Below are 27,826 nucleotides of genomic sequence, written 5' to 3' on the forward strand. Positions count from 1 at the left end.
TCTTGTTTTTAAGATATTAAATATTTTTCTTGCTGATTTATAAAATATAATAAAATAAATGAACCCCCATCCACCATTGACTGTTCTGTTGTCAGACTTATCAAACTCATACATATATCTTGCATTTTTTAATATAAAAGGGGAGTCAGATTGTAACAGATTTTCCTCTCTGTTACCACTAGTTACACATAACTATAAATAAGTAGCAGAGGTCACAATATGCCAGCAGATTGAAAATGGTTGGTGTTACATCTTGCATTTTTAATATAAGAAGGGAGTCAGATTGCGACAGATGTAAAATGTGACCCGAAAAAATCTGCCCCCCCCCCCCTCTTTTTTTCCTCTCTGTTACCACTAGTTAAAAATAACTTTATAAATAAGTAGCAGAGGTCACAATATGCCAGCAGATTGAAAATGGTTTATTGTTACATCTTGCATTTTTCATATAAGAGGCGGGTTTTTTTTAACCGGCTCGTCCACGATCGGCACATCACTACAACAACACCGTCCAAAGATGGCGGCGCTGTCTTCACCCCTACGAGTGTGCCGAGGAATATTAAAAGAGTTACGCGCCATCCAGGGACCCGGCTACAAACGGTCTCTGGCTTACGGCTACGTCATGGACCAGTTTCGTAAGAATAAGGCGAGTTTACCACCCAGTAACGTAAGATAGCTATCTGTCATTACAAACTGCATGGAGGGGGGCGAAAGTGCATGGATGGTGTTTCGGCTTAAGGAGCGACCGTGTTAACTGGTGACCATCACCCCAAACGCATGCGTGGTTGTCGTAGTTACGAAAGCCGTTGGGAACAAGAACGTATGCGTTCGGCTGAGGGTCTCCAGTTAACACGGTCGCTGCTTAAACCCAAACACCAGCGTACAAAGCTAACGCTTGAAAACAATGAAATGAAACAATTTGTGTAAATAATATATATATATATATAAAGCCACTATCCAACAACTGGACACTGTTGTTAACTTTGTAATATTTAAACAAGTTTAATGCAAGGTGACTGTGAAGCAAGGGCATGTTGACATTAGCCAGAAGCTAACTAGCCTTTAGCATAGCTTATTTATTATGAGTTAATTAATGATAATTATAATTTATTCTAGATACTTGTATGTTGTTTTTAAAATGTCTTAAAAATAGTCTTCTTGTATAAATACATTCACAAACTACTACAAACATATTGTTTTTATTTTATTTTTAATCAGAAATCCCTCTGTCTTTATGCAAATATTTTATTTATTTTTTTAAAGATTATTTTTTGGGCCTTTTTATGCCTTTAATGATAGGACAGCTGAAGATAGACAGGAAGCAGGGGGCAGAGAGAGGGGGAGTGACACGCAGTAAATTAAGGACTATAGCCTCCACACACGGGGCGGCCGCTTAACCCACTACGCTACCGACCGCCCCCAAATGTTTTATTTTAATAAACTGAACCATCTCTTTATTAAACAGCCTGAGTCTAACCATCATGTTTGTCCCTCTGTCCGCCCCTGACATGGCACAGCAGGGCTGCCTGTCCACAGTGTTGTGTTGTTAAAGCTTTGCAGGGTTTCTGCTTGATCGAACATGGATCACCAAGCTGTGGTTGAAATGTATGCGCCGTGGTCACTGGAGCAAAATAGCCAGGAGCCAACTCTTTGCTTGTCAATGTGTGTTTGTCACAGCTCTTAAAAGACCCAAAGGAATTCTAATGTGTGTATATGTGAAACTCTATAGGGACCGGAGCAAATGCTTACTGTCCGTGTGGCTGATGTTGAAGAAGCAAAAGCATTCTGGCAGAAAATCCTGCGATACAGGCACATCTGTTTGTGTTATTTTCTGTAACTGGAGTGATCGCTCACTCCGTGTTGTCCACCAGCTACACCTTCAAGGCTTTTCCCTCCAGAAATGTTTAATTTTCCTCAAACAAAGCAACAAAATAAAGAAAATTCTGCTCCTGTTTAGTCGTCTAATCATCTCCACTTAATCTTTTCCACAGGTAACGGGAGAAAGGTACTGCCGTGCCCAGCAGGAGGCACACCACGACTCGCACACATACCTGTGTTTGTTGGAGTCCACCAGGAACCACATGCTCCTGCACAACCTCTACCACGGCAAGGGAGAGCGCAGCCCAGAGGAGGTGGCCGGTCTGGTGGGGCTCAGGTTGCCTACGCAGCCGGGGGGGAAAGGCTGGGAGAAGTGAGGACACGGGAGGAGGAAGAAGATCTCGACTTTCTTCAGCTGATCTCATGTAAACTCCAGACAGATGAATATTTGACTGGAGATCGTGCCATCATGGACTGCTTTGAGGGACTTATTCCTGTTGTGGCGTTGTACTAACGTTCAGATAATCTGATCTGAGAGTATTTGAACTGTGAAAATATGCTGATTAACAGTCTGTCGTTTCACTGTAAATATACTATATCATGCAACTGTTAAAAGGCAGACACAACCAATCAAAAGGACTGTGTTTGGATTCATTAAAATATCCATTACCCTTTCTGTGTTTTGTTTTTTTACCAATTAAACTTATCGTTAAATTAATCTATTACTACAGGCAAAATAAATGTGTCACACTTACTAGGAATCATATTTACCATATGTTGTCACACGTGCTTTGTAAATACATCCCTTTATTCTCTCATCAATTGTTTGTTTGTGGGATTCTTTACAGCTTGTCCCATTAGACTTGTCCACTGATGCATACGCTGCCTATGTCGCAGCTGTCTTCAGTCTACGTTGGGGCGGACAGCGAAGAGGAACACATACACAGTCCTTACCGCAACCCGGCAATGAACACAAACTTACAGTGGACTGTGGGGATTGTTTAAACTGTAGTAAAGAAAACATCCCATCAATGCTCTTTCAGTGTTTGCACGAGATGTTTGAGGCGTTTTGTATGAATTGTGCAGCTCACTGTTAAATAGTAATTGCAACCTATTTTTTTTATTTCAAGGTAGCTCACAGAGGTATAAAGAGGCCAGCATGCTGTTTTCCTTGTGCATCAGTGCCTTGTGCAACATTATGTAATGGGACAACATCATCACAGTACATGCCAAACACAGGGAAGCTGAAGGGGAACAGAAACGACACGAGCTGCATCCTCAAAATCTGAATCAGGAGCTCCGTGACTCCACAAAAATAAAATAAAATGATGTTATATATTGTGTGGTGTCTCTGTGATTATCAGCTCGGATAGACTCCTCTCTCTTCTCAGTCCACAGCTCCCTCATACAGTACCTCTGCTTTTCTCACCCAATGTTACCCATCCCACTTCTTTTTTCATTTAATATCCCCTTCATGCTTCTTTTTACTCTCCACTGGTGACTAACATTGCCTTCAGTGAGAATTTAAATAGGCTAACCCTGAAGCAAACAACTCACAGTGACACAGGCAGTAAGACGTGAGGCCAGTGTGCAGCCCCAAACTAACACACACACACACACACACATTCAGCCTGGAAAGAAAATCCAATGCGTACTGACAAACCAACAGCTTGTGCACACAGAGCTGGATGTAAATGTGCTTCTCAGTGCTTCACTGTTTCATGCACCGTGGCACAGACAGACATGACAAACAGGATGAGGGAGAAACCCAAACAGAAGCTGAGTGGCACTGTAGACCCCGACGCTGCGTCTCATGCCACAGTTAAAGTCACCTTATTTTTACTGACAGCACAACCTGAACTAACCCGGAGGAAAACAAGTCCCCGAGCTGTTTAAGTGAACATAAGCGTCTGTGAGTGAAAGGTGGTGATATAAGTGAGCGTCGAGCTGGTGAGAAGAGGAGGAGGAGGATGAGGAGGAGGAGGAGGAGGGCGGAGACACTCCACCCGTCAGACTGGAGGCTGATTTTGTTCATTCCTTGGCTTCGGCAAAAGGGTGAGGAGTCAGCATCTGCAAGTTCTGTCTCCTTAATTTAAAAAAAAAGAGAGAGAGAGAAGAGGAAGGAGAGCTCTGCGCTCGGTGGCACAAGGCGCGCACTCTTCTCTGGAGGAGAATTTGCGCGTTTGGAACATCTGGCTAAAAAAAAAGTTATCTCTTGTTTAGTTTTTTGTTTTTTCAGAAGTTGAGGTCGACAGACGAGAGAGAAGGTTGTTTTCCTTTTTTTTTTTTTTAAAGGGAGGACGAACAACAAAACCAAAGGAGCGGAGAGAGGAGAGGCGACCTGGCGACATGTTTGGCATGATCAAGAATTCGCTCTTCGGGAACACCGAGGAGACGGAGTACAAACTGCTCAGCAGCGAGACGAAGGTAAGCAGTGTGTTGACACCTGTCACACACAACTCCATCACCGCGATGTTATTTAAGGATTTTGCGTATTCCATCCCGTGCGCCTCTCTCCATGGCTTAATTACGCACGGCACTGTAAAAGACGCACGGGTTTCTCCTTCTGTTTGCATGAATATTCAATCCAGCGCTTCACACTAACTGGGTTATATTGTGGCAATTTTTGTCTTAAACGTGTCATGGTGCCGTCATCACGACCTCTGGAACCCTGACTAACAGCCTGGCTGTTAATTGCGTGTGACCTATAGAGTGCCCGCTGAGCCGCAGTGTGGAGCAAAGCAGCCAGAGGTCCTCTGCCAATCAACAAGGCAGACATGAATAAATGTGATGATGTTGACTTGTGTGTAACCTTTAAGCAATCACACACACACACACACACACACACACACACACACACACACATATTAGATTTAAGCCAGGTAGATATCCCCTATAAACAGGTTCCCTATGTGTTGTTGCGCGCAAAGCTGTGGGTCACTGTGTCACTGTCTTTTTTTTTTCCACCATGACACTGTAGATGCATGTGCGTGTATAGAAGCACGGGAAACCACAGGGGACGAGCTAACTGACCCTGCCCTGGAAGAGGATGCAGATCAGGCGTGTTTGTGGTTAACCCATGAGCTCAGATATGGATTGGGTGCGCACACTGATACACCGATGAGGACAGTGTTAGAGGAGGAAGGGCATCTCCATGTCAGCACCACCACCACCTCCTTTGTTATGTTTAATGTTCAATGTGTGCACACTTTGGAAGGATTCCACTAAACTCAGTGATGTGTGTTGCAGAACTGAAGCAGCCATTTCGAGGTCCTTCTCTCGTGCCCTGCTGACCCCATAGTGCATTTACTGTAAATGTGCATGCAGCCATGTAATGTTTGGCTTTGTAAGTGGCTTTGTGTGTTTACCATTGAATGGGAGTTAACTTTTGATAGAGACACAAAGGCGCGCTGACTGAAACAAAGAGGACTGACCAGATTGGCACAGACCCAACTGACCCAAATTGACACATTTAACCGCACGGGGAGGCAGATCTGTTCTGTCACCGGATACTAACATCCCATGTCTGAAGCACAAACAAAGAAGTTTTAAGCCAGCAGCTGTGCACAAATAACAGTGTTTTTATGATTCCAGTTATGAATACTCACATTTAAACTGAGCCATTTGAGAGAATGATTTGATTGAGATTTGCTGAAAACTGAGTCACAGTTAGTGATTGGTGACTGGAGCATGGTGTCCAAGGGCCAACACACTTCCTGCTCATTAAACAGCCTTGAAAAAAAAAAGAAGTCAGAGTTCAACCTTCATCAAATCTCTGGACCTGACTGACTTCTTTAAAGAGCCGGTATTGAAATCAGAGCTTGCCACCTGATCCGTAGACCGCCCGACTCTGACTCTGACACCTTACACTCTTAATTAAAACTGACACAGAATACAGGAGGCCAGGGCCATACACACATGAGTATGCGCACGCATACACACATTCACAGCAGGGTGACAGCAGCGTTTAAGTGGAGTTCGGTTTGGAGCTGGCTAATGAATGTGGAAGATTATTTTCCCAGAACATGAAATGAGACAGTGGCAGTGTTGATAACACCTTTTGTGTGCTCTGTTCGGGCACAGAGTAATTATCAGGGTATAAGCTCTGGCATAAGATGGCAGCTAAACACACACATGCACGCAAACCACAGACACATGACAGACAAATTAATTGCACTGCTTAAATGAAGCCAGACTCTGCTTTCATGGTATGTCACCCGTGCACAATGTTAATGGTGGCCCCCCCCTGACAAGCCATACAGAGCTGAAGCCGTGTAATTACTATGCAGGAGCTGGAGTACCTGTCACAAGTTAGAGCTTCGTGATAACATAGTGTTATCTTGTATGTGCTGAGGAATGAATGCGGCTGGACCACGTTAAAGGTTTGGGTTTGCATGAGATTAGGGTGGGTGAAACACAAACTGGAAGCATGTAAAGTCACAAATTCATACGCAGGATGAAGATGAATTCATTGGGAGGATATTTTTAGAGTTTTCCTCCGGGGGAGGAAGAGAAAACATAGTACCACTGCATACCAAGAGCACACAGTGGAAATGATGCCCACTGTTGTGTTTTTGCTGCTGGTATCGTGTGTGTGTTACATGTATAATAAAACACATCATCTGCATAATAACGAACCGCTTCCACGAGCAGCTTCTTACAGATCGATTGTAAACATCGCAAGGAGAATGAACGGCGTTATGAAATGAAATTCCAGTGCTTAACATCATCATACAAACACACACACACACACACAGCGTTACACCATACACAGCATAATCACATTAGTGGAATGAGCAGCTGTATTAGAAACCTGCATCACGGTGACCAGATTCCTTCAAAACCCATTAAAGTTATTGCTCAGCAGCCGTAGTTGAGTGACTGTGCTCCACATTAGCCTCTCTTAATCATATTTAATGCAAAACTGTTGCATCATATTAACGTTTTTTTGGTGTGTGTGTGTGTGTGTGTGTGTGTGTGTGTGTGTGTGTGTGCGTTGCGCTGTTACGTAAGACTGTTCATCTCTTGCCCATTATTCACTGTAGGCTGACTGAGCACTGCAAAGCAGGAGAAGAAAAAATGAAATGAAATCGTCGTAAATATGTTTCATCTGCGTCTTTAACACACACAAACACACACACACACATGCACACGCACGAGTGCAGCCAGTTCAAGGCTTTGGTCCTTAGAAACAAGATTTTTTTAACATGAGTGTGTCAGAGGTGAATCATATCTGAGCTCAGCATCTCCCCTACACCCATCCCCAGGACCAAAACAGCTGTGTTTGTTTGTTTGTTTGTGTGTGTGTGTATGCATGATGGGTTTATGCATTTGTGCATGCCACAAATGTGTAGCTGTAGCTGATTTCCCCTTTCTTTCCCATTATAGGATGGCGTCAGCTTTGAGGTGCGGCGGTACGACGCCTCCAAATACGCTGTCGTCTCCTCTGAGGGCCGAACATTCGACCAAGTGACGGGCGAGCTGGTGAGGAAGCTGCTCATGTACATCGGCGGGAGCAATGAACAAGGTGAGACAGGCGGGAAATCTAATTCCTGGTGGCTTCAGCGTGCTAAAATATGCTCACTAATATTATAGGATTATAATTTGGCTTTCCTTCCTTTCTGTTCCTCTCCCGAGCTCATAAGTTTTATTAGAAAAGTAAGAACCAAGAGTACTGATTCATGTAACACTTTCATAATCTGATGAAGCCCACAGAGAAGAAAGACATTGCACTAATACTCAAAGGTAAGTTATTACAATACAAGTTTTCTTTATATTATCTGACTAACCATCCAATCCTGCAGTTTATAAAAAATAAAAATATTACAATCTCCTCTCATCTTTCAAATTTCATTATTATTGTGCTGTGGTTATTTGGGCTGGGTGTACTCTGACCTGTCTTACTGTAAATATCTATAGTGTATTCATATACTACTGTCTGTACTGTACATAGTGCATTCATATTCATATCTAGCTGTTTATTCTGTGTATAATGTATATTTAATCACTTGTATGCACAACTGCACCATTACGGTTAATACTGTTCATACTGTAAATATATATATATATAATTTTATATAGAGTATAATTTCATACTGAAACAATGTATCTAGCTTAATTAAATCGGTACCTACATGATATACCACATAATTACATTTTATGCATTGCTATATAGGTCTAATATCTTAGTTATTCATTTAATCTGTCCACTACGTTAATACTGCATACATCTATACATAACTACATATTTATCTGCACTGTTATGTATATATTCTTATTACTCTGCACTTTGCCCTTTTACACTGGTTAAGATGCTAAACTGTGTTTTTGTCGCCTCAGTATTAGTAAAGTTGAATTATCTTTTTTAAAAATATCCTAGCGGGTGCTCCTTACTCAATACTCACTTAATTTAAACAGTGCGCTCTGAAGCTGAATTAATAACATCGATATATATATATATATATATATATATATATATATATATATATATATATATATATATATATATATATATATATATATGCCTCATTTGAAGTGTTTTCTTATTTCAGATACAGTTTCAGCTGGCTCACTTCAAAAGGGCTTAGCTTCAGCGGAGGATATATTTAAATAGTGTAATGTCCTTTCAGGTCACGTCTCCACACTTTAGGTCATCATAGACAAATATAACCTCACCAAAATGAAAACTAGGCCTCAGCGCAGAATCGTCATTTAATTTGTTTGCTATTTATAGAGGTGCAATTTACATGGCCCTGTTTTGCAGTGTCTGGATTGAAAAAACTCTGCATAATGATATTATATTACACCCTCCTCATATAATCCCACAGATGCTGACCTTTAGATGTGGGTAGTTTGCTTTAGGAAGGATGGCGGAGTTCCTCTGTTGTCTCTTCTTCTTTTTTTTAAACACACTTTCTGTCTCACACTTCTTCTTCTTCTAAGATGAGGCCATGGGCACAGCATCTCCCCTCATCATCACGGTGTACCCGCGTAACGACGGTGTTCTGTCTCGCCGTTTGATGGTCGCCATCCGCATCCCCACGAGCTACCAGATAAGCCCCCCGACTCCCACCGATAGTGCTATCAAGATTGAGGAGCGGCCCGGCATGACTGTCTACGCTCTGTAGGTGTTTCATTTCAAAAAAGGAACAAGACTTTAAGATGCCTCCCATGTGTAAGAGAGTGTTAAGATTGTCCTGTACTAGTTATTATTTTGTCAGTTACCCCACCTGACCCAAATGCACTAGTAGCTATCTTATTTTTAGAGGCCTTAGTTAATATGTTCAGTCTCCTGCAGGGTTATTATGGTAGAGCAGCTCCTAAGGCGGCTTTACTTGACCTCACTGGTGCAAATATCAGTGTGCATGTGTGCCTGTCGGGTCCACTCCTCTAAAACATCTAAATTATCTTCCACAGGCAGTTTGGAGGCTTCGCAGGGGAGACCGAGTACCGAGCAGAGGCCTTGCGTTTGACGCGCACCCTCGGCGAGACGGCCCCCTTTCAGCGTAAGCAGTACTTCTGCTGCAGCTACGACCCACCGCTCAAGCCTTACGGACGCCGCAACGAGGTGTGGTTTCTACAGGAGGAGCCGTAGGAGCCGTCGGATCAGATCTGAGTCTCGTGCTGAATTCTTAATCACCCTTTCACTACTGACAATCCCGTAGCTCTAACGGTATTTCGATTGGTAAGAGCAATATGGTGACCTTTGAACCCAGAATGGACAGAAAGAGATTACCCATGTTGCCTTTACCCATCTGATCTTCTGCTTATCACTAGCTGTTCAAACAATGGGACAACATTCCCCCATTTTTATCATCTTCATCATCTTCAACGTGATAAACAGTATGTAGCACTGTGACAGAGTGAGGATAGTGAAGATAATAGATCCTAAAGAAACTTTCAGATAAACTCTTATCTAAGTAACTCTAATCTAATATCAGTCTGCATTCAAACACAACCGACATCACCAAACAAGTCCCTGTAGAGCTCTTGTCCCCAGAGGAACGCACTGTAGGGCTTGCACATCTGTAATGACGGCTGCAGAGCAATGTATAGAATTAACTTCATTAGATACACGGTAGTAAAAAGCACACTTCCTTTTCCTGAGTAAAGGAACTGGAAAAAAACAGGAGTTGAGCCATAAAGTAGAAATATAGTCTGTGCGGACAGCTGTGAGTGGAAATTAGATAGATATATATATGTGTCGTTATAGACTTTGTGGCTACGTGTTGATCTATTTGTGTGTCGTGGATATTTCGTGTTTTAGTGCATGACAATGCCATCTTTATTTATTTATTTATTTAATCAGACTCTGTGTTATGAGGTACTTACTGTACAGTGTGGTTTTCTGTGATTAAGAGTGAATATAATGTTCAGGTTTGATAGTGTTTCATAACATAATAAATATAATATTCAGCAAGAGTGTAGTTCGTTCTAATCGTCTTATTTCTTTACAATGTGAAATGCTGTCAGGGATCAGTCACGATGGATTTTAACTTGAATTCACGTTAACGATATTATCAAATCAAATTCATCTTTCACTAACTAAAGACCACATCAATATGGATTTAAGTTTAGGTTAACCGTTTTTTTTGCATCTTGTGGATATAGGTGAGCCGAGATGATGTGCTGTAGGAGGGATGGAGGAATAAGAGATGAGAGGAGAAATTGGGGTCGTTGGTTGGTGGAGGAGTTCAGAGGTTGACCGGTGTCGGATGGCGGCAGGGAGACAGGAGGTAACCAGGAGGGAGAGAATTTGAGTGGGGGATCTGTCTCTCCGTATCTGTATGTAAGAGAGCCCCTGTTGTTCCGGTGTTCGAATCAAGGAGAGAAGAGAAACGAGGGGAAGAGTCGGAGAAAAGAGTTAGTGTATGATTAGGTGTGTTTAAGTAAATTTAGAGAGAAAATTCTAAAAGTCCATTTAACTTTTTTTTGTGTGTTTTGTCTCTTTGTTGGCAAAAAGAAAAGATTAAAAAGGCACTGGGTTATTTACGTGAAATTATCAGGTTTTATTTACATGACTATCACGATTATCATCAATACTAACAGATCAGAAAAGCTCTATTTCACATAATTTGGAAAGAAACCTGAATTATTCAACATGATTTAATTAGAAGACTACTAATACTATTTAAAGTCTGTGTAAAGGCAATTCTGAAATTTCTTTCAAAATACATTAAATATGTTGGAAAATAGTTGCTGAAAACACGTGAAAAGACTTTGAACGACATATTACTGAGATGTGGAGTTAGAGGTTCAAACAGTTTTCAGTCCAGGATTTTGTGGGCGGTCCTTAAAAGGTGGCTCGATGACACGCTGAGGCCACCCCTAGCAAAGACATAGAGATTAATTAATCTCCCTCAGTGTTTCATATAGCTTAAGTGTAAAATAATGCAAATTATAAAGACAGACATTAGATATTTAATCAAATTAAGGGGTTTAAATATGAGGATTAGATACGTTAGTGTGTATTACATCCGAAGTCATTCGGCATTTCAAACTTATAAAGATCAGATAAATGACGCTGATATCAAAAAGGCAAAATTCAATAATTGACTCATTTATTAGATTTGAATTGACAGACAAAATTTAGCAAGAGGAATAAGAACTGCAAACGAGATATTAATATACAGACATCTGATTAATTCAAGCAAACTAAAACAACCCAAAAGAAAAGAAGAAAAAAATAAATCTTCTACCTACTACAACTGTGTGCAAATTGTCCTTCAAACAGTGTGAACTGATGCACTATGAGGAGGATGCAATTACACAGCCTGTTGACGCCTCACCCCCGAAACGTTTTACCCAGGAATAAATTCAGAAGTTTCAAACAGCAGGCAAAAACACTGATGAGCCCCCTTAATGTAACGAAATGGCCCTGTAACCTCACACTAGTGTAATTACACAAAGAGTGGAGTTCTGGTTTCAGCTCGGCTTTGCATACATGAATACAACAGAAGCTAGTAGAGGCTCGGGGTCATTCGGGTAACCCCAGCCTGTCACCTATAACCTGGTTATGTGAGATTGGAATATTGCACATACATAGATTTATGTTATGTAGGAAATCTTTCCGATCTTTGATTCATTCGAACGACGCGCTGCTCCTTTTGATAACAAAACCCTCCGTTACGTATGTTAAAATCATGATGGAGACCGAGAGGTTTTGGTTATACAGTGAATGGAATTACTTTGACTGTAACGTACGTGAAGGAAACCTCTAGTCATAATATGAGAATCAGCACTAAACACTACTCAAACCCAGCTCTGGCTTTGTATATGGACAAACTACTCAACGCAAAACTACTGAATAGGAAATACACATGGTACCTTCAATGATACTGCAAAAATACTTTTTTTTTTTTTTTTTTTAAACAGGAGTAGCTATTGTTAATAATTATAGGAACTGCAATCAAGAAAACTGCTACAAAAGGTTTTGGTAATAAATCTGTCTTAAAAAATACATTCCCCATACTTCCTCCTTCCTTTCAGCTCTTAAGGACAGTTCAGGTGCCCTTTACCTCATCTAGAGTATTAGACAGAACTAAATAAATCCTCCCCATCACTGAGAATGTTAATGATGAGTCTCAGAAAAAGCTAGTTACAAGTTGTCAATCACTTCAAAGAACTTAGGTAAAAAGGGGAAAGCAGTATCTAAAAAGCTGCGACTGCTTTATTTCCAGTATCCAAAATATTATTAATTCATTGGTGAATCATTTTTCTTTTTCTGTATTCGACAATCAAAGTGGGTATCCGTCATCATTAGTCCTTTCTTTAGGAATATATTTAAGTTACACAGGAAGAGAATGAGAGAGGAGTCACTGAAGTGATGATGCCTGAGGCTTAGTTGTGTTTCTTGTCAGGAGAGTTTGGATAAGGTGCGTATGGTGGAGGTCGCTCCTGTGTGGGAAGAAAGAGAAAAAGATATTATACGAGGACCGTTAACGCAGAACTCACGAGTCACTTCCTAACAAACCGAAGAAGAAGAAGCAGCTTACCATGGGCATGTAGACATTGTGTGGATTGCTGGGATTGTAATACGCACTGCCTGCTGCTTCGGCCGCCTTCGAGTTACCTGTGCATGAAACAAGACATGGCATAAGACAGGGAGGTAAAGACAGATGTTAATTAGAGCTGAGCACATTTAGGAACGGACTCTTAACGTCACAAGGAGAGCTGATGTGAGGAGTTAGTCATGTGAAGCACGGCGACTGACAGCTCGAGGAATCCTCAAGGAGACTAAATCTACTGGCACAACCCGAGGACGCACGGAGGGAAACGTCCTGCCCGAGCTCTTCTTAAAATAGAGCTACGCCAAACTGACGCGTCGGTGCGAGTGTACCGAGCTCACCCTGTGTGCAAGGGTGAGACTTATACCGAAATCCACATGGTGCTAGAAATGAAAACGGGACTGGAGATTGTTTATCCTTTGTATTTTTGATGTGTAGCAGATGAGACATCGGCACCCCCCCCTTTTGTTTTTTGTGATGGCGTGATTCAAAGTGATTCACTTTGAGGCAGACGGATCGGATCTGACGGGTGCAGTGACACAGACGTACAGAGAGGAAGATTAAAGTGAGAGAGAGGGGGAAAAAATAGACCTGGAGGTGGTGGTGGTCCTGTTGCTGTCCAGTTCTGAGGGGGTGCAGCCCAATTTTGGGGTGGCCCAGGGTAGGGAGGAGGTGGTGCCATGTAGTCGAAACCAGATGGGTACATTCCTGGAACACAGAAAGGGATGGAGCTTTGAGGTCAGAGGAGGTTACAGTCCGTGTTAGTTACAAAGCAAAGACAAAAAAAAACGAGACAAACAAGAAAAAAACAACAAAACGCTGACAGGAAAAGAGAAACCGCAGCATTTTTTGTGCCTTGAGGGTTCTAACTTATGTGCAATGAGGATATTTGACGGAAAACGTGGAGACAAACAACCTAAAGGCTAAAAACTATGAATGTCTGCACGCATCTTAGAGACCTACTGTGCTTATTTCTTTTTATTGACCATGAAACCAACAAAAGTGGACATTGTTTGAAGATCATTTATAGTTTGAGCAACCTGAAAGCACTTCAGTTGTCCTGGATACCTTCAGTAGAAACCGACATTCAAATTACAAACGTACCTGCAGTGGGTGTGGGACAGGGGTAGCCCATGTTGCCAGCAGCAGGCGTAGGGCCCCGGTAGAATCCGTTCTGCTGGGGAGGTGCTGGGTAAGGATAGGCGGGAGGAGCGGCCGGAGGTGGGCCGTAGCCGTTCATCATTCCAGGTGAAGGATAGCCGTAAGAGGCGGCGCCGTTTTGGGCGGGAGCAGCACGAGAAGCTGAAACACAACAACGAGAGTAACGAATAAACTGGACCACAGGGGTGTAAAATACAGAAAAAAATAAATATAATATGCAGAACTATGTTTTCTTTAGTATAGAATCACCTGAAAAAAACATTTTTGGTACTTTTATATCTGCAGACGCCACAGGTCCTCTTCTACAGAGTCTAGATTTTTCACATTACTCCTGCATGCTGATAATATTTAGCACTCTAAAGCATTAGAGGGAACTATAACAATACAAACCATTTGTGGCCAGCTTGAAGAGATGCTGTCCAACCTCAATGGCTCCTCCACTGGGAAAGGACATCTTGAAATGGGCCTGGCCCTCCCAGCCACCTGATGAGAGAGTCGATTCTGACATTTAGAATAAATAAAGCTACACTTGTGTTTTGTTGTGACAGAGGTGACAGGTAAGTAGTAAAGCAAGGAAGAGAGAGAGTGTGAACGACACACAGCGAAGGAAACGTCTGTGGTCCACGGGCCAGAGTCGGAACCGGATCACTGCGAGAAGGACTCACCTGTTGAGGCACCAGGGCACTTATCCACCACACACTCAAACAAATCAAATCATACCTCACTGTTAAGAGTTTTAAAAAAAAGATCACCTACCACCAGCCTCAGCTGACACGGTCCCTTTAATGTAGTTGGCTGCGAACACTGGCTGCTCGATGCTGCAGCCCTTCATCAAATAATAAGGGAACATGGCCGAACCCAGGCAATCCTTGGTGTTACTGGACACGAACAGCAACTGAGCCGACGAATGACGGGAAGAAGAGACGAGAGAGTTACAACAGGGCGTACGCAGCATCAGTACGTTAAATATAGTTAAATGTCGTTGCATTGGTCGTACCCTGTACGGAGTGAGGTAAACGGTGCCCTTCTTGGTCCCTTTCAGCAGGTCTGTCTTACAGGCGACATCGCTGAACGACAGCTCCACATTCTTACATTCCCTTAAAACACTGAGAGCAGAGAAGAATCAGTTTATTGGCCAGGTGTGTGTACACACACTATATACACACATGTATGTATATATACACACAACACAGATACACACACACTATATACATACATATATACACATATACATACATACATACATACATACATACATACATACATACATACATACATACATACGTGTGCGTGTTGTATCTATATGTGTAGATTCAACACACACACACACATAGACACACACACACATATATATATATATATATACATATATATACAATATATATATACATATATAATACACATACATACATAATACATACATACATATTACATATATGAGTACATAATATGATTTATTACACACACACACAACAAGAAATACACACCACGAACTTAATATATAGATATATATACAAATATATAATATATATTAGATAGAGATATATATATATGTATGTGTGTGTGTGTGTGTATACATACATATATGTATACACATATATGTATGTATACACAAAACACATATATATATACACACATGTGTGTATACATACACATACATATATACATTTATGTTTATATATATAAATATAAGAGATATATATGCAGAAATATAGATGTGTATCTATCTATAGACACTGACAGACATGTGTTATGTACATGAGGTAGGTGGATATGACAGTATATATATATATTATCTATGTACAACAGACTGAATGTAAACAGTGAGGATAAATAAATTATAATGAGCAGCGAAGTCTAAATAAAGTAATCTGTTAAATATCTACACACAGCTGTGACACATCTGTAACATTAACGTGATATTTGTTTAAACTAGATACAGAGAATAAATAATAATAAATAATAATAAATGTTAAACTGATGTCAACATCCAAACGAAGCTGCTTCCTGTTGTGATAGTCGGCCAACGTAACAAGTTAGCCATCTTGTGTGAATCAACCGCAGCCAAAGACACGACGAGACAATAAAATGTGTCATTATTAAATTTAAAAAACAGATTTAAAACTGTAACATTTGTCCAGGAGTGACCTACGTAGCTGAACAGAGGCTAGCGGGCCAGCTAACGGCCGGGAGGCTAGCTGTGGTTAGCATCGGTCAGACTGCGCAGTGACACAGAAAACACGCCGACACAGAGAGCCGACAGCCGGCTGCGTTCACACCGAACACCCGCTCACACGGAGGACACGCACCTTTCTCCGTTGTTCACCAACACGCCGCCGTTTTGCGAGTGATTCCGATTCAGAGCCATGTTTTTGTTTTGAGACTGTCCGCTGCTCTCCTGATGATCACCGTGTGTGTGTGTGTGTGTGTGTGTGTGTGTGTGTGTGTGTGGGGATGCCCGAGAAACGTCACCCGCGTTACGTCACGACAGCTGACAACTCGTGATACTTCACCGACAGACTGTCAGCTGTATGTATGTGTTCAGATCAGTGTTGGACATCAACAGGTTCCGTCCAATAAGACCAAAGATGTCCATGTCCTCACAGCTGGACAACCCTGCTTTCAAAAGAACCTGTGAAATGTAAATACAACCAAATATTTCAATAGCAACAACCTGATGTCCTCCCTGGAATGGGGTCAACACAGGTGTTGCCAATGATACAGCTCAGTCCATAGAGACTAGGCTTGGGAACCGGAGGGTGGCCCGGTCCGAGTCCAGTATGGACCAAAAAGTATGGAAGGTGGACCTCTTGGGCACTTCCGAGGTGCCCTTGAGCAAGGCACCGAATACCCTCAACTACTCACAGGGTGCTGCTCCCCAACACTCCACCATCTCTTCAGACATTTGCATGTCTATGCCCTGTGTGTGGTTGTATTTCGGGATTAAAATGCACATAAGAAAAAATAATTTCTAATTAATAATAATAATAATACATTTGATTTCATAGGCGCCTTTCTGTCACCCAAGGACACCTTACAATAAATGAGAGTAGACAGAAACAAATAAAAAGAACCATAAAAGTATCAAATTACAAGAATTAAAAACAGGTTCAAATAGGACAATGCAATTGAATCAGATGGAAAAGGCGATTTTTTTAAACAGGTGGGTTTTAAGTGCAATTGTGAGAGTGAGTTGATGTTCCTTATGACGGTTCAAAAGAACATGTAAAATGTAAAGCAACAAAGACAACTTGATGTCCTCCTTGGAATGGGGTCAACACAGGTGTTGCCAATGATACAGCTCAGTCCATAGAGACTAGGCTTGGGAACCAGAGGGTGGCCCAGTATGGACCAAAAAGTATGGAAGGTAGACTGGTAGCTGGAGAGGTGCCAGTTCATCTCCTGAGCACTGCCGAGGTGCCCTTGAGCAAGGCACTAAATGCCCTCTGTTATAAAAAATAGGATTTATAACTGGGGTTCAGATGTTTTAAGGATGGCAGGGAGAGATAATTATAAATCAGTAGTTCAAGGACGTGAGAAACAGGCCTGGGAAGTATCATTCTGATACATAATGTTCATTACTGAGCAGAAAACCAAAAAAAGGAAATTATCAGTGGGAAGATGTCCGAGACAGCCCATTTTTAAAAAATGTATAAGAACCAACTGTTAGAGCTCCTCAAGGAGCCTTTTCTCTGTAACCCCTCTTTGTGTGTTGCACTGTTAAACGCTCCTTCTTGTACAATAATAATAAATTCAACTTAAACTTTGATACTTCGAATCTAGTCCTCCTTATTCAAGGGTTTTTCTTTAAAAATTCCCGTAACACCCTCAACTACTCACAGGGTGCTGCCCTGGGTGGCTCCCCATCACTCCACCATCTCTTTCCACATTTGCATGTCTATGCTCTCTGTGTGTGTGTGTGTGTGTGTGGTTGTATTTCGGGATTAAAATGCATGTAAGAAAAAATAATTTCTAGTTAATAAATGTATCTCTTCTTCTTCTAATTAAGGCTCTGTTCCATTTATTGCAGCAGAGACTTTCCAGTGCACAACAACAACAACAGCAGCACATTGACCCTGAATGGAACAGGACCTTAATTAATATCAGTGGAAACACCTGTGTTGTGCTGCCGTGAAAAAAAGGTCTATTGTAATATTGAAAGTGGAATGTTTCCTGTTCTTTGTCACAAGTCCGGGCTGCAGGCAGGCCAGTTTAGCACAGGGACTGTTGGGATACATGCAGAATGTGTTTGGCTTTGTCTTGCTGGAATAATGAAAAAGTCTTTGTCTACTTTGCAGCATATGTTGTTCCAAAACCTGTGTATGTCCATCCATTTTCTGCAGCCTATCCCAGCTGACCTAGGGCAAGAGGTGAGGTACAGCCCGGACAGGATGCCAGTTCATCACCTTTGGAAAGACTCTAACCTGTTGCCTCATTCATTGCGAGATGATCCACCAAGTGTTTTCTTTTAGCATTTCACAACTTTTTCAGTCTTTTGTTGCAATTGTCCCAACTTTTTTTGGGGAAAACAGGGATATAATTTAGCAAAAATAACAAAATTTTTCAGTTTTTAACATTTGAGAAGTTGTCTTTGTCCCATTTCTAATTAGATATGAGTTGTTGTTTTGGAAACAGTCGTACAGAAATGCAGCACGTCCTTGTCAGAATGAGTCTAGGTAAAGACAACCTGATTGAAACCACTCCATTCCTAATTCAAATGAAGTATCAATAAAGGAGCTGAAAGCCTGCCTCAGCACTCAGCTGATAGGCCACTTATATCATTAGTTTCAATAAATGGCCTTTTAGTGGTCACAGATGTATCAGGACAGCATACACAGACAGCCTGACATGATGCAGCAGTGACTAAAGGTTTAAGATTGCTTATATAAGATGGTACAAGCATGGCCATGGGGGAGAGGGAGCCGGGGTGAGGTCGGCGAGGCCTGTGAGTTACGCAATGATTTCATTTAATGTGCTCCCTGAGGAAACAGTGAGCCAGCATGATATGTATTATTTAAACACTGACCTTTCTATTAATTAGGACATTATTCTGTCCCAGCGTCAACCTCTCAGGTGAGAAAATCTGCCACCCCCCTCCCCCTGCAAGCTCCACGCTAATTAACACTAATTAACAGAAGTCACTTGACCCCCTCCCTCCTCAGTGTCAAAGGAAGGAGCTGATATCTCTGGGACTAAAACCGTATCAGGTCAAAATACATATAAATAAAAAAAAAGAATAAGAAGATGAATTATCATTGTGCAAACCTGTGTTTGGTTTCTTTAATTTTCGGCCTCCTGGCTCCACACTGTTGGTGTTTCTCAGCCGTCCAGGTGAAGAAAACGACCAAGCAGCTCTCAGTCTTACCGAAGGTCACCTGCTCTGCCCGGAGGATCCGAGCTGTGTTTGGACCGCTGGTCAGAAGTAACATACATGTTAAAGGTAAGGGTGCTTTCTTTGTTACTTTTAAGTTAAACCCCAGAGATGGATGACAAACATTGTGTCAGTACAAGCTTCTTTCTAAAGTCGTGCTTCTTCGTTTTGATAGACTTAACAGGGGTCACAATCCCAGTCCCCCTCTCTGAGGACTCCTGTGGAGTGACACTGAGCAGAGACAGAAACCAGAGCCTCTCCTTCCTCAGCAGATATGACAGCTGCTATGCACACACTGAGGTAAAATAAGGGGCAGCACCAAAGTTACCTGATTTATTTATGATCTGTAGATATAGATATTTTGTGCCTGTTTTCTCCAGCATCTTCTCAGTCCTTTGCAAGTCCTTTGCGTTTGCTCTGGGAATTGATTTGCAGTTTTTGCACCAAAGTACATTAATCTCTTGGAGAACATGTCTCCTTCTTTAGTACTATGATGGCTACGTGGTGCATACTGTTGTTGGAATAGATGATCATGGTCCATTAATATGTTTCCCAAGGATGAACCAGATTTGTGGCGGTCCAATTTTTTCTTATGAAATAAAAAAAGAAAAAGCAGGCCTCTAAAATCCATCTACAGGTACAACCTTCATTTAACTCAAATGATGTCAACTTGCTAAAGCTATAATTTGTTAAAGAATGAGTTGAAGAAGTTTACAGAAGGGAATATAGACATGCAATGTGTGTTTGTGTGTGCATGTAAATACAGAATAGTGTCTATATGGTCTTTTTAACATCCATACTGTGATGACCTTTGGATCCTCAGGGCAGCAGAGTGGTCATCCCTCTGCAAGTACAACTGACAGGAGAGGATCGGTGGTTCAGGGTAAACATCAGCTGTCCTCTGATAAAGAGACACAGTGAGAGGACTCAACTTATCCCAACACGTGAGTAGAGGCAGCTGATAAGCGTTTAAAAAAAGCTCATTGACACAGTTATGTCTTCTTTAACGAATGTTTTTTTTCCCCTTTGGAGCCTGGTTGAAAGTTCTGAATAATTTTATTGAAGTGATGTCATTTACAATACTAAACACATGCCTCCTCTCCAGCGTTACCTGGAAACTGTGACATAGAAAAGGCTCTGCAGGTGGACTGTGGACACCATGGCATTTCTAGTGACGCCTGCTACAAACTGGGATGCTGCTACGATGCTTCTGATTTAACCTGCTACTACAAACTCAATGGTGAGATTGGCATTATGAAAGTACTGCATACATTTTTTTTAAAGCGTAAACAAGCCTACATGTTCCCGTGTGTTGACGCTCCCTTCAGTCTGCTCTCTGGATGGACACTTTGTGTTCTCGATAAAGGCCACAGACACAGACCCACCCATCGATCCCAGCAGCCTCGTAATCAAAGACCAGCCGCAGTGTTACCCAGTGGTCACCACCCCAGACACTGCCGTCTTCAAGATCGGAGTCATGGACTGTGGTGCAAAGATGAAGGTCATCCAAAATAAGACATCTTTGCATGTTTTGAATATCAGTAAATAGTTGATAAGACTGAACCTTTACTCTCTGTTTGGCTTTTAGGTCGATGGAGATGTGAGGATCTATGAGGTGGAAGTGGAGGAGCTGGATACAAGAAGTACAACCAAAGGTTCACCATTTAGGTGAGTATGTTTACATCCTCTACACTACTGTAAAGCTGCTGGCTACAAATCACAAGTTATGGTGTTTTTTAGTCTCCAGGTCCAGTGTGAATATGAGGCGTCAGATTTAAAGCGTGCAGTGGACTTGCGGTCCTTGTACGCAGTGACTAACCCACCTCCTGTGGTCGCACTGGGAACCATCAGAGTGCAGATGAAGATAGCCAAAGGTAAAAAAAACAGATGCAATCACTCAAGTGTGGGTTTAATTTAATCCTTGAAACAAAACTTATTCATTCCTCTAGATGCATCCTTCACATCCTTCTTTCCTGAGGACCAGCTTCCTCTGACCTTGCCCCTGCGTAAAGCTGCATACGTCGAGATCTCCATCGCCCAGCCGTCCCCAGACCCTGCACTCTCCCTGCGTGTACAGGACTGCTTTGCCTACCCGGAGTCCAGACACTCTGTGTGGACGCTTCTCTATGATGGGTAAGGTGGAGCTGGTTACTGAGATGAGATCACTGAAATTATGTAGGTCACTGAGCAGCTTTTTAAACCTCCACCCTTGGTAGATGTCCCAACCCTTTGGATAACTTGAGAAGCTCCGTCCCTGTGGACAAGCAGGGGAAGACCACCTCCCACTCCCAAGTCAGGAGGTTTGACGTCAAGACCTTTGCCTTCTTGGACCCTCACACAGGCAATCCAAGCATGGAAGAAGTAGGTTTATCACATCCACGTATTTCAATAATATAAAAAAGCGTGTATCCCTGCAGACATGGCTGTGTGTGATCTCTCATTCAGATGTACTTCTACTGCTGGGTGGAAATCTGCACAAATGACATAGACTGTGCACAGCGCTGCGCCTTCATTTGTGAGTATTTTGCCGTGTGTTTACACTACATGTGCCGGGTGCATGTGGCGTTTAACTGTGCCTGTCCTCCCACAGCGTCTGAGGGCGACAGACAGAGAAGAGAGGCAACGCCTGAGTCCTACCAGGTCAAGCTGGTCTCTTTAGGGCCACTGCTGCCCGGACAGAACAACACTGAACAGGACGACAATCCATGTGTCAAACAGGACACAAGTAAGTCCTGCTCAGCACAGAAGTATAGTTACCATGTGATGAACGATCAGTATTTGAATGTAATCTTTTCCCTTTGTTTCTCAGTGTTTAAGGTGACGGTGTACGTGCTCTCTGGCGTCGGTGCTGCCTTGCTGCTGATCCTGCTGTTCATGGCAGTGTCACGCATCAGGAAGTGTCGGACGCCAGAGGCAGAACAGGCTCGTGATGCAAAAGTTGATGGTGAAGAATCTGAATAAAACATTTCACCTTCTGTGATGTGCAACTTTTGTACTTCAGGATTTGGCAGCAGGACCCTCAAATGTTTGAACGATATGAAAAGGTTGTATTTGGTCCTGCATGTCACCCCCTTTTAATCAAATAGTTTCTTCTACTAGCATGATTATGGTGCGATGATAATTAAAGAATCATGAAAACAAGTCAATCAGAATAATAGTTTATTAACACAAATGCTCTATAATGCAGCTAAAACACAAGCAGAGAAATAAACAAAAGAAATTGGAGGTGGTTGACTCAGTAAGGTCTGAATTTTCTCTGAGCTCTCAGCAGAGCGATCCTCTGTTTATCCTCCTCAAACTTTTTCCTTAACTCTGCAATATCTGGAGAAAAAAAAGAAACAAAACATAGTCAAACATAACTTTACAAAAGCTTCTATATCTTTAACTTAACGTTATGGGAATGTTCCTCGCAGATGAACTTACGTTCTTTCTGTGTGTTTCTGTGCTGCCAGGTGTAGAAGTTCATGAGCTCCTTCCTCTTCTTCTTCTTTATCTCCTTCTGTAGAGTCCTCTTGTTGGCTGCCTCGCTGTGGGGTCGGGCCTTGGTGCCCTTTGGTCCTCTTGTAACTTTAACCCAGCCCTCGTCTTCCTCTTCTTGCTGCTCAGCCTCCTTCCTCTGCCTCTCGGCTACCTGTGACAAAGAAAACGACAAAAGTTGTCAGTCACGTGGATCAGATGGGTGGGTGGAGGTGGAGCTGCAGAATCCTCACCTCTTCTTTCCTCTTGTCATATTCTTCCATGAAGGAGTCGACCATTTGTTGCAGTTTGTCTGGCTGGATAAAAGACTCTTGGTACTGCTGGATCCATTCTGGTATGAGAAAAATGAACGTGTGATTATGAAAGACTGATTTTTAATATCCATCCATCATCTGGAGCCACTTATCCTCAACGGGGTCACTGGTGGAGCTGACTCCACCGCAGCCAAGGTTCAAACCAGGAGCCTTCTTGCTTCTGTTGTTATACTAGACTTAAGACTAACACTGAACAACCATATTAAACCTTGCATCAATAAAAATGGGAGCATTTACTCACTCTGCACTCCTGTCCTCACTGGACGCTGCTCTGTGCAGACCACCAAAGGTTCATCATGCGGGTGCGATTTAGCTTCTTTTAAACTGGAGGAGTTTTGGAAGACGACGTAGCCCACTTTGAAACCCTGGAGGGGGACACAGGAGGTCAAATACAGTGTAAATAACAAATACAGTGTACTTTTTCATCAACCTGCCCCATCTAACCTGTCTCCTCACGTGTAAGGGGCAAATCAGAAAAGACAAAACCATGTCCTCTGCTGCGTAGCCAGTTACAGACTGTATAATTACCGTACACAATAAACAAACGTTTAGCTGAAGAAATAAAGTCGTTGAGGTGTCACAAGGGTCCCCTGCCACATCTGTTTAACCCTAGAACACTAATGTCGGGTGATTTTCACCCACACAATTCTTGTCATGTGATTTTCATTGTGTTGCTGCTGTCTGAGTTGCATGGGTCCTTGGGTGCTCACTGATGTCATTAATGTTTGTTTCCCTCCTCACCATCTATGGTTTTTTTTAAGAGGCATGTGTTTGTTAGTGATAGAGAGTGACATTTTTTGTCGATCTGTCAGTGATGCAGAAAGACTGTGCCTTCACCAGACAAGGCTCACATGTCCCAGGAATGGGTGGACCAAAGAACAAGCTCCCAGCTCCTTTATTTCTTTTGTTAGGACATTCCTTGTTAAGGATTACCTGATTTTTCAATAATTTTGCTGCCTTTCCCCCATGGTACCTTTTTTTATTTTATTGTATGTGATATTGTATATTGAGAAATTAAATTAGAGTACTACAATTTGGCATACAGTGTTGTACTTTTACATAAATTAATAAAAAACTGTATTTTATCCGGGATATTATGTTATAATATCCTGTTTACCTTCCCCGATAACTCATGTTGGATCTAAGAAGCTCTTTATTCCAGACATTAAGGACCGTCCCGTGCTGGATCTACAGAGGCCCTGCAGCAGATGACAGCAGATCCAGGTAACTCACCTGTTTTGCAGCTGGTTTAAAGACTTTGGAAAGTTTGGGTCCAGACTCCTGAGAGGAGCCCGGATGCAACTCAGACAGCAGCAACACAATGAAAATCACGACGTCGTGTTCTAGGGTTAAACAGATGTGGCACCTTTCCTTGACTACGTCCAGCACAGAGGGACCTCGTGACACCTCAACGACTTTATTTCTTCAGCTAAACGTTTGTTTATTGTGTACGGTATTATACAGTCGTAACTGGCTACGCAGGAGGTTAGCGGGCAGGTTAATGAAAAAGTACACTGTATTTGTTATTTACACTGTATTTGACCTCGTGTCCCCCTCCAGGGTTTCAAAGTGGGCTACGTCGTCTTCCAAAACTCCTCCAGTTTAAAGAAGCTAAATCGCACCCGCATGATGACCTTTGGTGGTCTGCACAGAGCAGCGTCCAGTGAGGACAGGAGTGCAGAGTGAGTAAATGCTCCCATTTTTATTAATGCAAGGTTTAATATGGTTGTTCAGTGTTAGTCTTAAGTCTAGTATAAACAGAAGCAAGAAGGCTCCTGGTTGAACTGGCTGGGGTGGAGTCAGCTCCACCAGTGCCCGAGGAGGATAAGCGGCCTCAGATGATGGATGGATATTAAAATCAGTCTTTCATAATCACACTTCATTTTTCTATACCAGAATGGATCCAGCAGTACCAAGAGTCTTTTACCAGCCGGACAAACTGCAACAAATGGTCGACTCCTTCATGGAAGAATACGACAAGAGGAAAGAAGAGGTGAGGATTCTGCAGCTCCACCTCCACCCACCCATCTATCCACGTGACTGACAACTTTTGTCGTTTTCTTGTCACAGGTAGCCGAGAGGCAGAGGAAGGAGGCTGAGCAGCAAAGAGGAAGACGAGGGCTGGGTTAAAGTACAAGAGGACCAAAGGGCACCAAGGCCCGACCCCACAGCGAGGCAGCCAACAAGAGGACTCACAGAAGGAGATAAAGAAGAAGAAGAGAAGGAGCCATGAACTTCTACACCGGCTGCAGCACAAGAAACACACAGAAAGAACGTAAGTTTCACTGCGAGGAACATTCCCATAACGTTAAGTTAAAGATATAGAAGCTTTTTAAAGTAGTTGACTTGTTTTGTTTTCTTTTTTTTCTCCAGATATCGCAGAGTTAAGGAAAAAGTTTGAGGAGGATAAACAGAGGATCGCTCTGCTGAGAGCTCAGAGAAAATTCAGACCTTACTGAGTCAACCACCTCCAATTTCCTTTTGTTATTTCTCTGCTTGTGTTTTAGCTGCATTATAGAGCATTTGTGTTAATAAACTATTATTCTATGGACTTGTTTTCATGATTCTTTAATTATCATCGCACCATAATCAGTTAGTAGAAAAAACTATTTGATTAAGGGGGACATGCAGGACCAAAACAACCTTTTCATATCATTCAAACATTTGATGATCGAACTTTGAATTTTATGATTAAGAACAGGGTCCTGCTGCCAAATCCTGAAGTACAAAAGTTGCACATCACAGAAGGTGAAATGTTTTATTCAGATTCTTCACCATCAACTTTTACATCTCGAGCTTGTTCTGCCTCTGGCGTCCGACACTTCCTGATGCGTGACACTGCCATGAACAGCAGGATCAGCAGCAAGGCAGCACCGACGCCAGAGAGCACGTACACCGTCACCTTAAACACTGAGAAACAAGGGAAAAGATACATTCAAATACTGATCATTCATCACATGGTAACTATAGTTCTGTGCTGAGCAGGACTACTTGTGTCCTGTTTGACACATGGATGTCGTCCTGTTCAGTGTTGTTTCTGTCCGGGCAGCAGTGGCCCTAAAGAGACCAGCTTGACCTGGTAGGACTCGGGCGTTGCCTCTCTTCTCTGTCTAGTCGCCCCAGCGCTGTGGGAGGACAGGCACAGTTAACGCCCCATGCACCGGCACATGTAGTGTAAACACACGGCAAAATACTCACAAATGAAGGCGCAGCGCTGTGCACAGTCTATGTCATTTGTGCAGATTTCCACCCAGCAGTAGAAGTACATCTGAATGGAATCACACACAGCCATGTCTGCAGGGATACACGCTTTATATTATTGAAATACGTGGATGTGATAAACTTACTTCTTCCATGCTTGGATGCCTGTGTGAGGGTCCAAGAAGGCAAAGGTCTTGACGTCAAACCTCCTGACTTGGGAGTGGGAGGTGGTCTTCCCCTGCTTGTCCACAGGGACGGAGCTTCCAAGTTATCCAAAGGGTTGGGACATCTACCAAGGGTGGAGGTTTAAAAAGCTGCTCAGTGACCTACATTTCAGTGATCTCATCTCAGTAACCAGCTCCACCTACCCTCATAGAGAAGCGTCCACACAGAGTGTCTGGACTCCGGGAGGCAAAGCAGTCCTGTACACGCAGGGAGAGTGCAGGGTCTGGGGACGGCTGGGCGATGGAGATCTCCGTATGCAGCTTTACGCAGGGGCAAGGTCAGAGGAAGCTGGTCCTCGGGAAGAAGGATGTGAAGGATGCATCTAGAGGAATGAATAAGTTTGTTTTAAGGATTAAATTAAACCCACACTTGAGTGATCGCATCTGTTTTTTTACCTTTGGCTATCTTCATCTGCACTCGATGGTTCCCAGTGCGACCACAGGAGGTGGGTTAGTCACTGCGTACAAGGACCGCAAGTCCACTGCACGCTTTAAATCTGACGCTCATATTCACACTGGACCTGGAGACTAAAAACCATCATAACTTGTGATTATATTTGTAGCCAGCAGCTTTACAGTAGTGTAGAGGATGTAAACATACTCACCTAAATGGTGAACCTTTGGTTATACTTCTTTGTATCCAGCCCTCCACTTCCACCTCATAGATCCTCACATCTCCATCGACCTAAAAGCCAACAGAGAAAAAGTTCAGAAAAGTCTATCGACTATTTACTGATATTCAAAACATGCAAAGATGTCTTATTTTGGAGACCTTCATCTTGCACCACAGTCCATGACTCCGATCTTGAAGACGGCAGTGTCTGGGGTGGTGACCACTGGGTACACTGCGGCTGGTCTTTGATTACGAGGCTGCTGGATCGATGGGTGGGTCGTGTCTGTGGCCTTATCGAGAACACAAAGTGTCCATCCAGAGAGCAGACTGAAGGGAGCGTCAACACACGGGAACATGTAGGCTTGGTTTTAAAAAATGTATGCAGTAACTTTCATAATGCCAATCTCACCATGAGTTGTAGTAGCAGGTTAAATCAAAAGCATCGTAGCAGCATCCCAGTTTGTAGCAGGCGTCACTAGAAATGCCATGGTGTCCACAGTCCACTTGCAGAGCCTTTCTATGTCACAGTTTCCAGGTAACGCTGGAGAGAGGGCATGTTTTTAGTATTGTTAATGCATCACTTCAATAAAATTATTCAGAACTTTCAACCAGGCTCCAAAGGGGAAAAAAAGATTTGTTAAAGA

The 27,826-nt window shown here is 42.6% G+C and overlaps 5 protein-coding genes and 1 long non-coding RNA gene across 7 annotated transcripts in view; 4 read left to right on the forward strand and 2 right to left on the reverse strand.

The window, feature by feature from the left end:
• Window positions 1-487: 487 nt before the first annotated feature.
• Window positions 488-2,489, forward strand: fmc1 (formation of mitochondrial complex V assembly factor 1 homolog). Of its 2 annotated transcripts, none has more exons than XM_027284770.1 (2): window positions 488-664; window positions 1,989-2,489. In XM_027284770.1, the coding sequence occupies exons 1-2, from the start codon at window positions 515-517 to the stop codon at window positions 2,190-2,192; spliced, it is 354 nt and encodes a 117-aa protein (XP_027140571.1). In that variant the 5' UTR covers window positions 488-514; the 3' UTR covers window positions 2,193-2,489. The 2 variants fall into 2 exon arrangements, with proteins under 2 accessions (XP_027140571.1, XP_027140572.1); XM_027284771.1 differs by having other exon boundaries at window positions 488-643.
• A 1,303-nt stretch (window positions 2,490-3,792) lies between these two features.
• On the forward strand, window positions 3,793-9,774 carry LOC104936595 (heme-binding protein 1). The gene is made up of 4 exons (XM_010752653.3): window positions 3,793-4,242; window positions 7,204-7,342; window positions 8,758-8,938; window positions 9,232-9,774. The coding sequence occupies exons 1-4, from the start codon at window positions 4,165-4,167 to the stop codon at window positions 9,407-9,409; spliced, it is 576 nt and encodes a 191-aa protein (XP_010750955.1). The 5' UTR covers window positions 3,793-4,164; the 3' UTR covers window positions 9,410-9,774.
• A 1,584-nt stretch (window positions 9,775-11,358) lies between these two features.
• wbp2nl (WBP2 N-terminal like) lies at window positions 11,359-16,596 on the reverse strand. Its single transcript, XM_027285593.1, has 8 exons — window positions 16,292-16,596; window positions 14,980-15,088; window positions 14,739-14,877; window positions 14,373-14,465; window positions 13,926-14,123; window positions 13,413-13,529; window positions 12,810-12,886; window positions 11,359-12,711 (listed from the first exon to the last, which is right to left on the reverse strand). Exons 1-8 carry the CDS (start codon window positions 16,348-16,350, stop codon window positions 12,655-12,657), a joined length of 849 nt encoding a protein of 282 aa, XP_027141394.1. The 5' UTR covers window positions 16,351-16,596; the 3' UTR covers window positions 11,359-12,654.
• Window positions 16,597-18,913: 2,317 nt separating this feature from the next.
• Window positions 18,914-22,328, forward strand: LOC104938956 (zona pellucida sperm-binding protein 1). The gene is made up of 14 exons (XM_019278253.2): window positions 18,914-18,927; window positions 19,042-19,055; window positions 19,306-19,422; window positions 19,529-19,653; window positions 20,177-20,297; window positions 20,459-20,593; window positions 20,682-20,854; window positions 20,942-21,021; window positions 21,094-21,227; window positions 21,303-21,486; window positions 21,570-21,714; window positions 21,799-21,868; window positions 21,944-22,078; window positions 22,163-22,328. The coding sequence occupies exons 7-14, from the start codon at window positions 20,831-20,833 to the stop codon at window positions 22,312-22,314; spliced, it is 924 nt and encodes a 307-aa protein (XP_019133798.2). The 5' UTR covers window positions 18,914-18,927; window positions 19,042-19,055; window positions 19,306-19,422; window positions 19,529-19,653; window positions 20,177-20,297; window positions 20,459-20,593; window positions 20,682-20,830; the 3' UTR covers window positions 22,315-22,328.
• Window positions 22,329-22,497: 169 nt separating this feature from the next.
• rrp7a (ribosomal RNA processing 7 homolog A) overlaps window positions 22,498-27,826 on the reverse strand; it is an 11,191-nt gene continuing 5,862 nt past the window's right edge. The window contains exons 4-7 of the mRNA XM_027284697.1: window positions 23,386-23,509; window positions 23,064-23,161; window positions 22,777-22,984; window positions 22,498-22,674 (exon numbers count right to left, since the gene is read on the reverse strand). Of these exons, the coding sequence (XP_027140498.1) occupies window positions 22,589-22,674; window positions 22,777-22,984; window positions 23,064-23,161; window positions 23,386-23,509 (516 nt within the window). The 3' untranslated portion in view covers window positions 22,498-22,588. The remainder of the gene's footprint in view (window positions 22,675-22,776; window positions 22,985-23,063; window positions 23,162-23,385; window positions 23,510-27,826) is intronic.
• Window positions 24,629-25,306, forward strand: LOC113746991 (uncharacterized). The gene is made up of 3 exons (XR_003463270.1): window positions 24,629-24,826; window positions 25,041-25,137; window positions 25,215-25,306. It is a non-coding gene; the product is annotated as an uncharacterized LOC113746991 (long non-coding RNA).

The sequence above is a fragment of the Larimichthys crocea genome, chromosome XII (genome assembly GCF_000972845.2).
Source record: "Larimichthys crocea isolate SSNF chromosome XII, L_crocea_2.0, whole genome shotgun sequence".
Lineage (NCBI taxonomy): Eukaryota > Metazoa > Chordata > Actinopteri > Sciaenidae > Larimichthys > Larimichthys crocea.

Bases quoted from the DNA above. Each gene is read 5' to 3' on its own strand.
- LOC104938956 (XM_019278253.2), top strand. From the start codon at position 20,831: ATGGACTGTGGTGCAAAGATGAAG. The intron at 21,715-21,798 runs GTAGGTTTATCA...TCTCTCATTCAG, and splicing joins GCAATCCAAGCATGGAAGAA to ATGTACTTCTACTGCTGGGT. The intron at 21,869-21,943 runs GTGAGTATTTTG...GTCCTCCCACAG, and splicing joins ACAGCGCTGCGCCTTCATTT to CGTCTGAGGGCGACAGACAG.
- fmc1 (XM_027284770.1), top strand. From the start codon at position 515: ATGGCGGCGCTGTCTTCACCCCTACGAGTGTGCCGAGGAATATTAAAA. The intron at 665-1,988 runs GTAAGATAGCTA...TCTTTTCCACAG, and splicing joins CGAGTTTACCACCCAGTAAC to GTAACGGGAGAAAGGTACTG.
- LOC104936595 (XM_010752653.3), top strand. From the start codon at position 4,165: ATGTTTGGCATGATCAAGAATTCGCTCTTCGGGAACACCGAGGAGACG. The intron at 4,243-7,203 runs GTAAGCAGTGTG...TTCCCATTATAG, and splicing joins TGCTCAGCAGCGAGACGAAG to GATGGCGTCAGCTTTGAGGT. The intron at 7,343-8,757 runs GTGAGACAGGCG...TCTTCTTCTAAG, and splicing joins CGGCGGGAGCAATGAACAAG to ATGAGGCCATGGGCACAGCA.
- wbp2nl (XM_027285593.1), bottom strand. From the start codon at position 16,350: ATGGCTCTGAATCGGAATCACTCGCAAAACGGCGGCGTGTTGGTGAAC. The intron at 14,466-14,738 runs GTAGGTGATCTT...CTCTCTCATCAG, and splicing joins CGTGTCAGCTGAGGCTGGTG to GTGGCTGGGAGGGCCAGGCC. The intron at 12,887-13,412 runs GTCTATTTTTTC...TTTCATGCACAG, and splicing joins AGGACCACCACCACCTCCAG to GTAACTCGAAGGCGGCCGAA.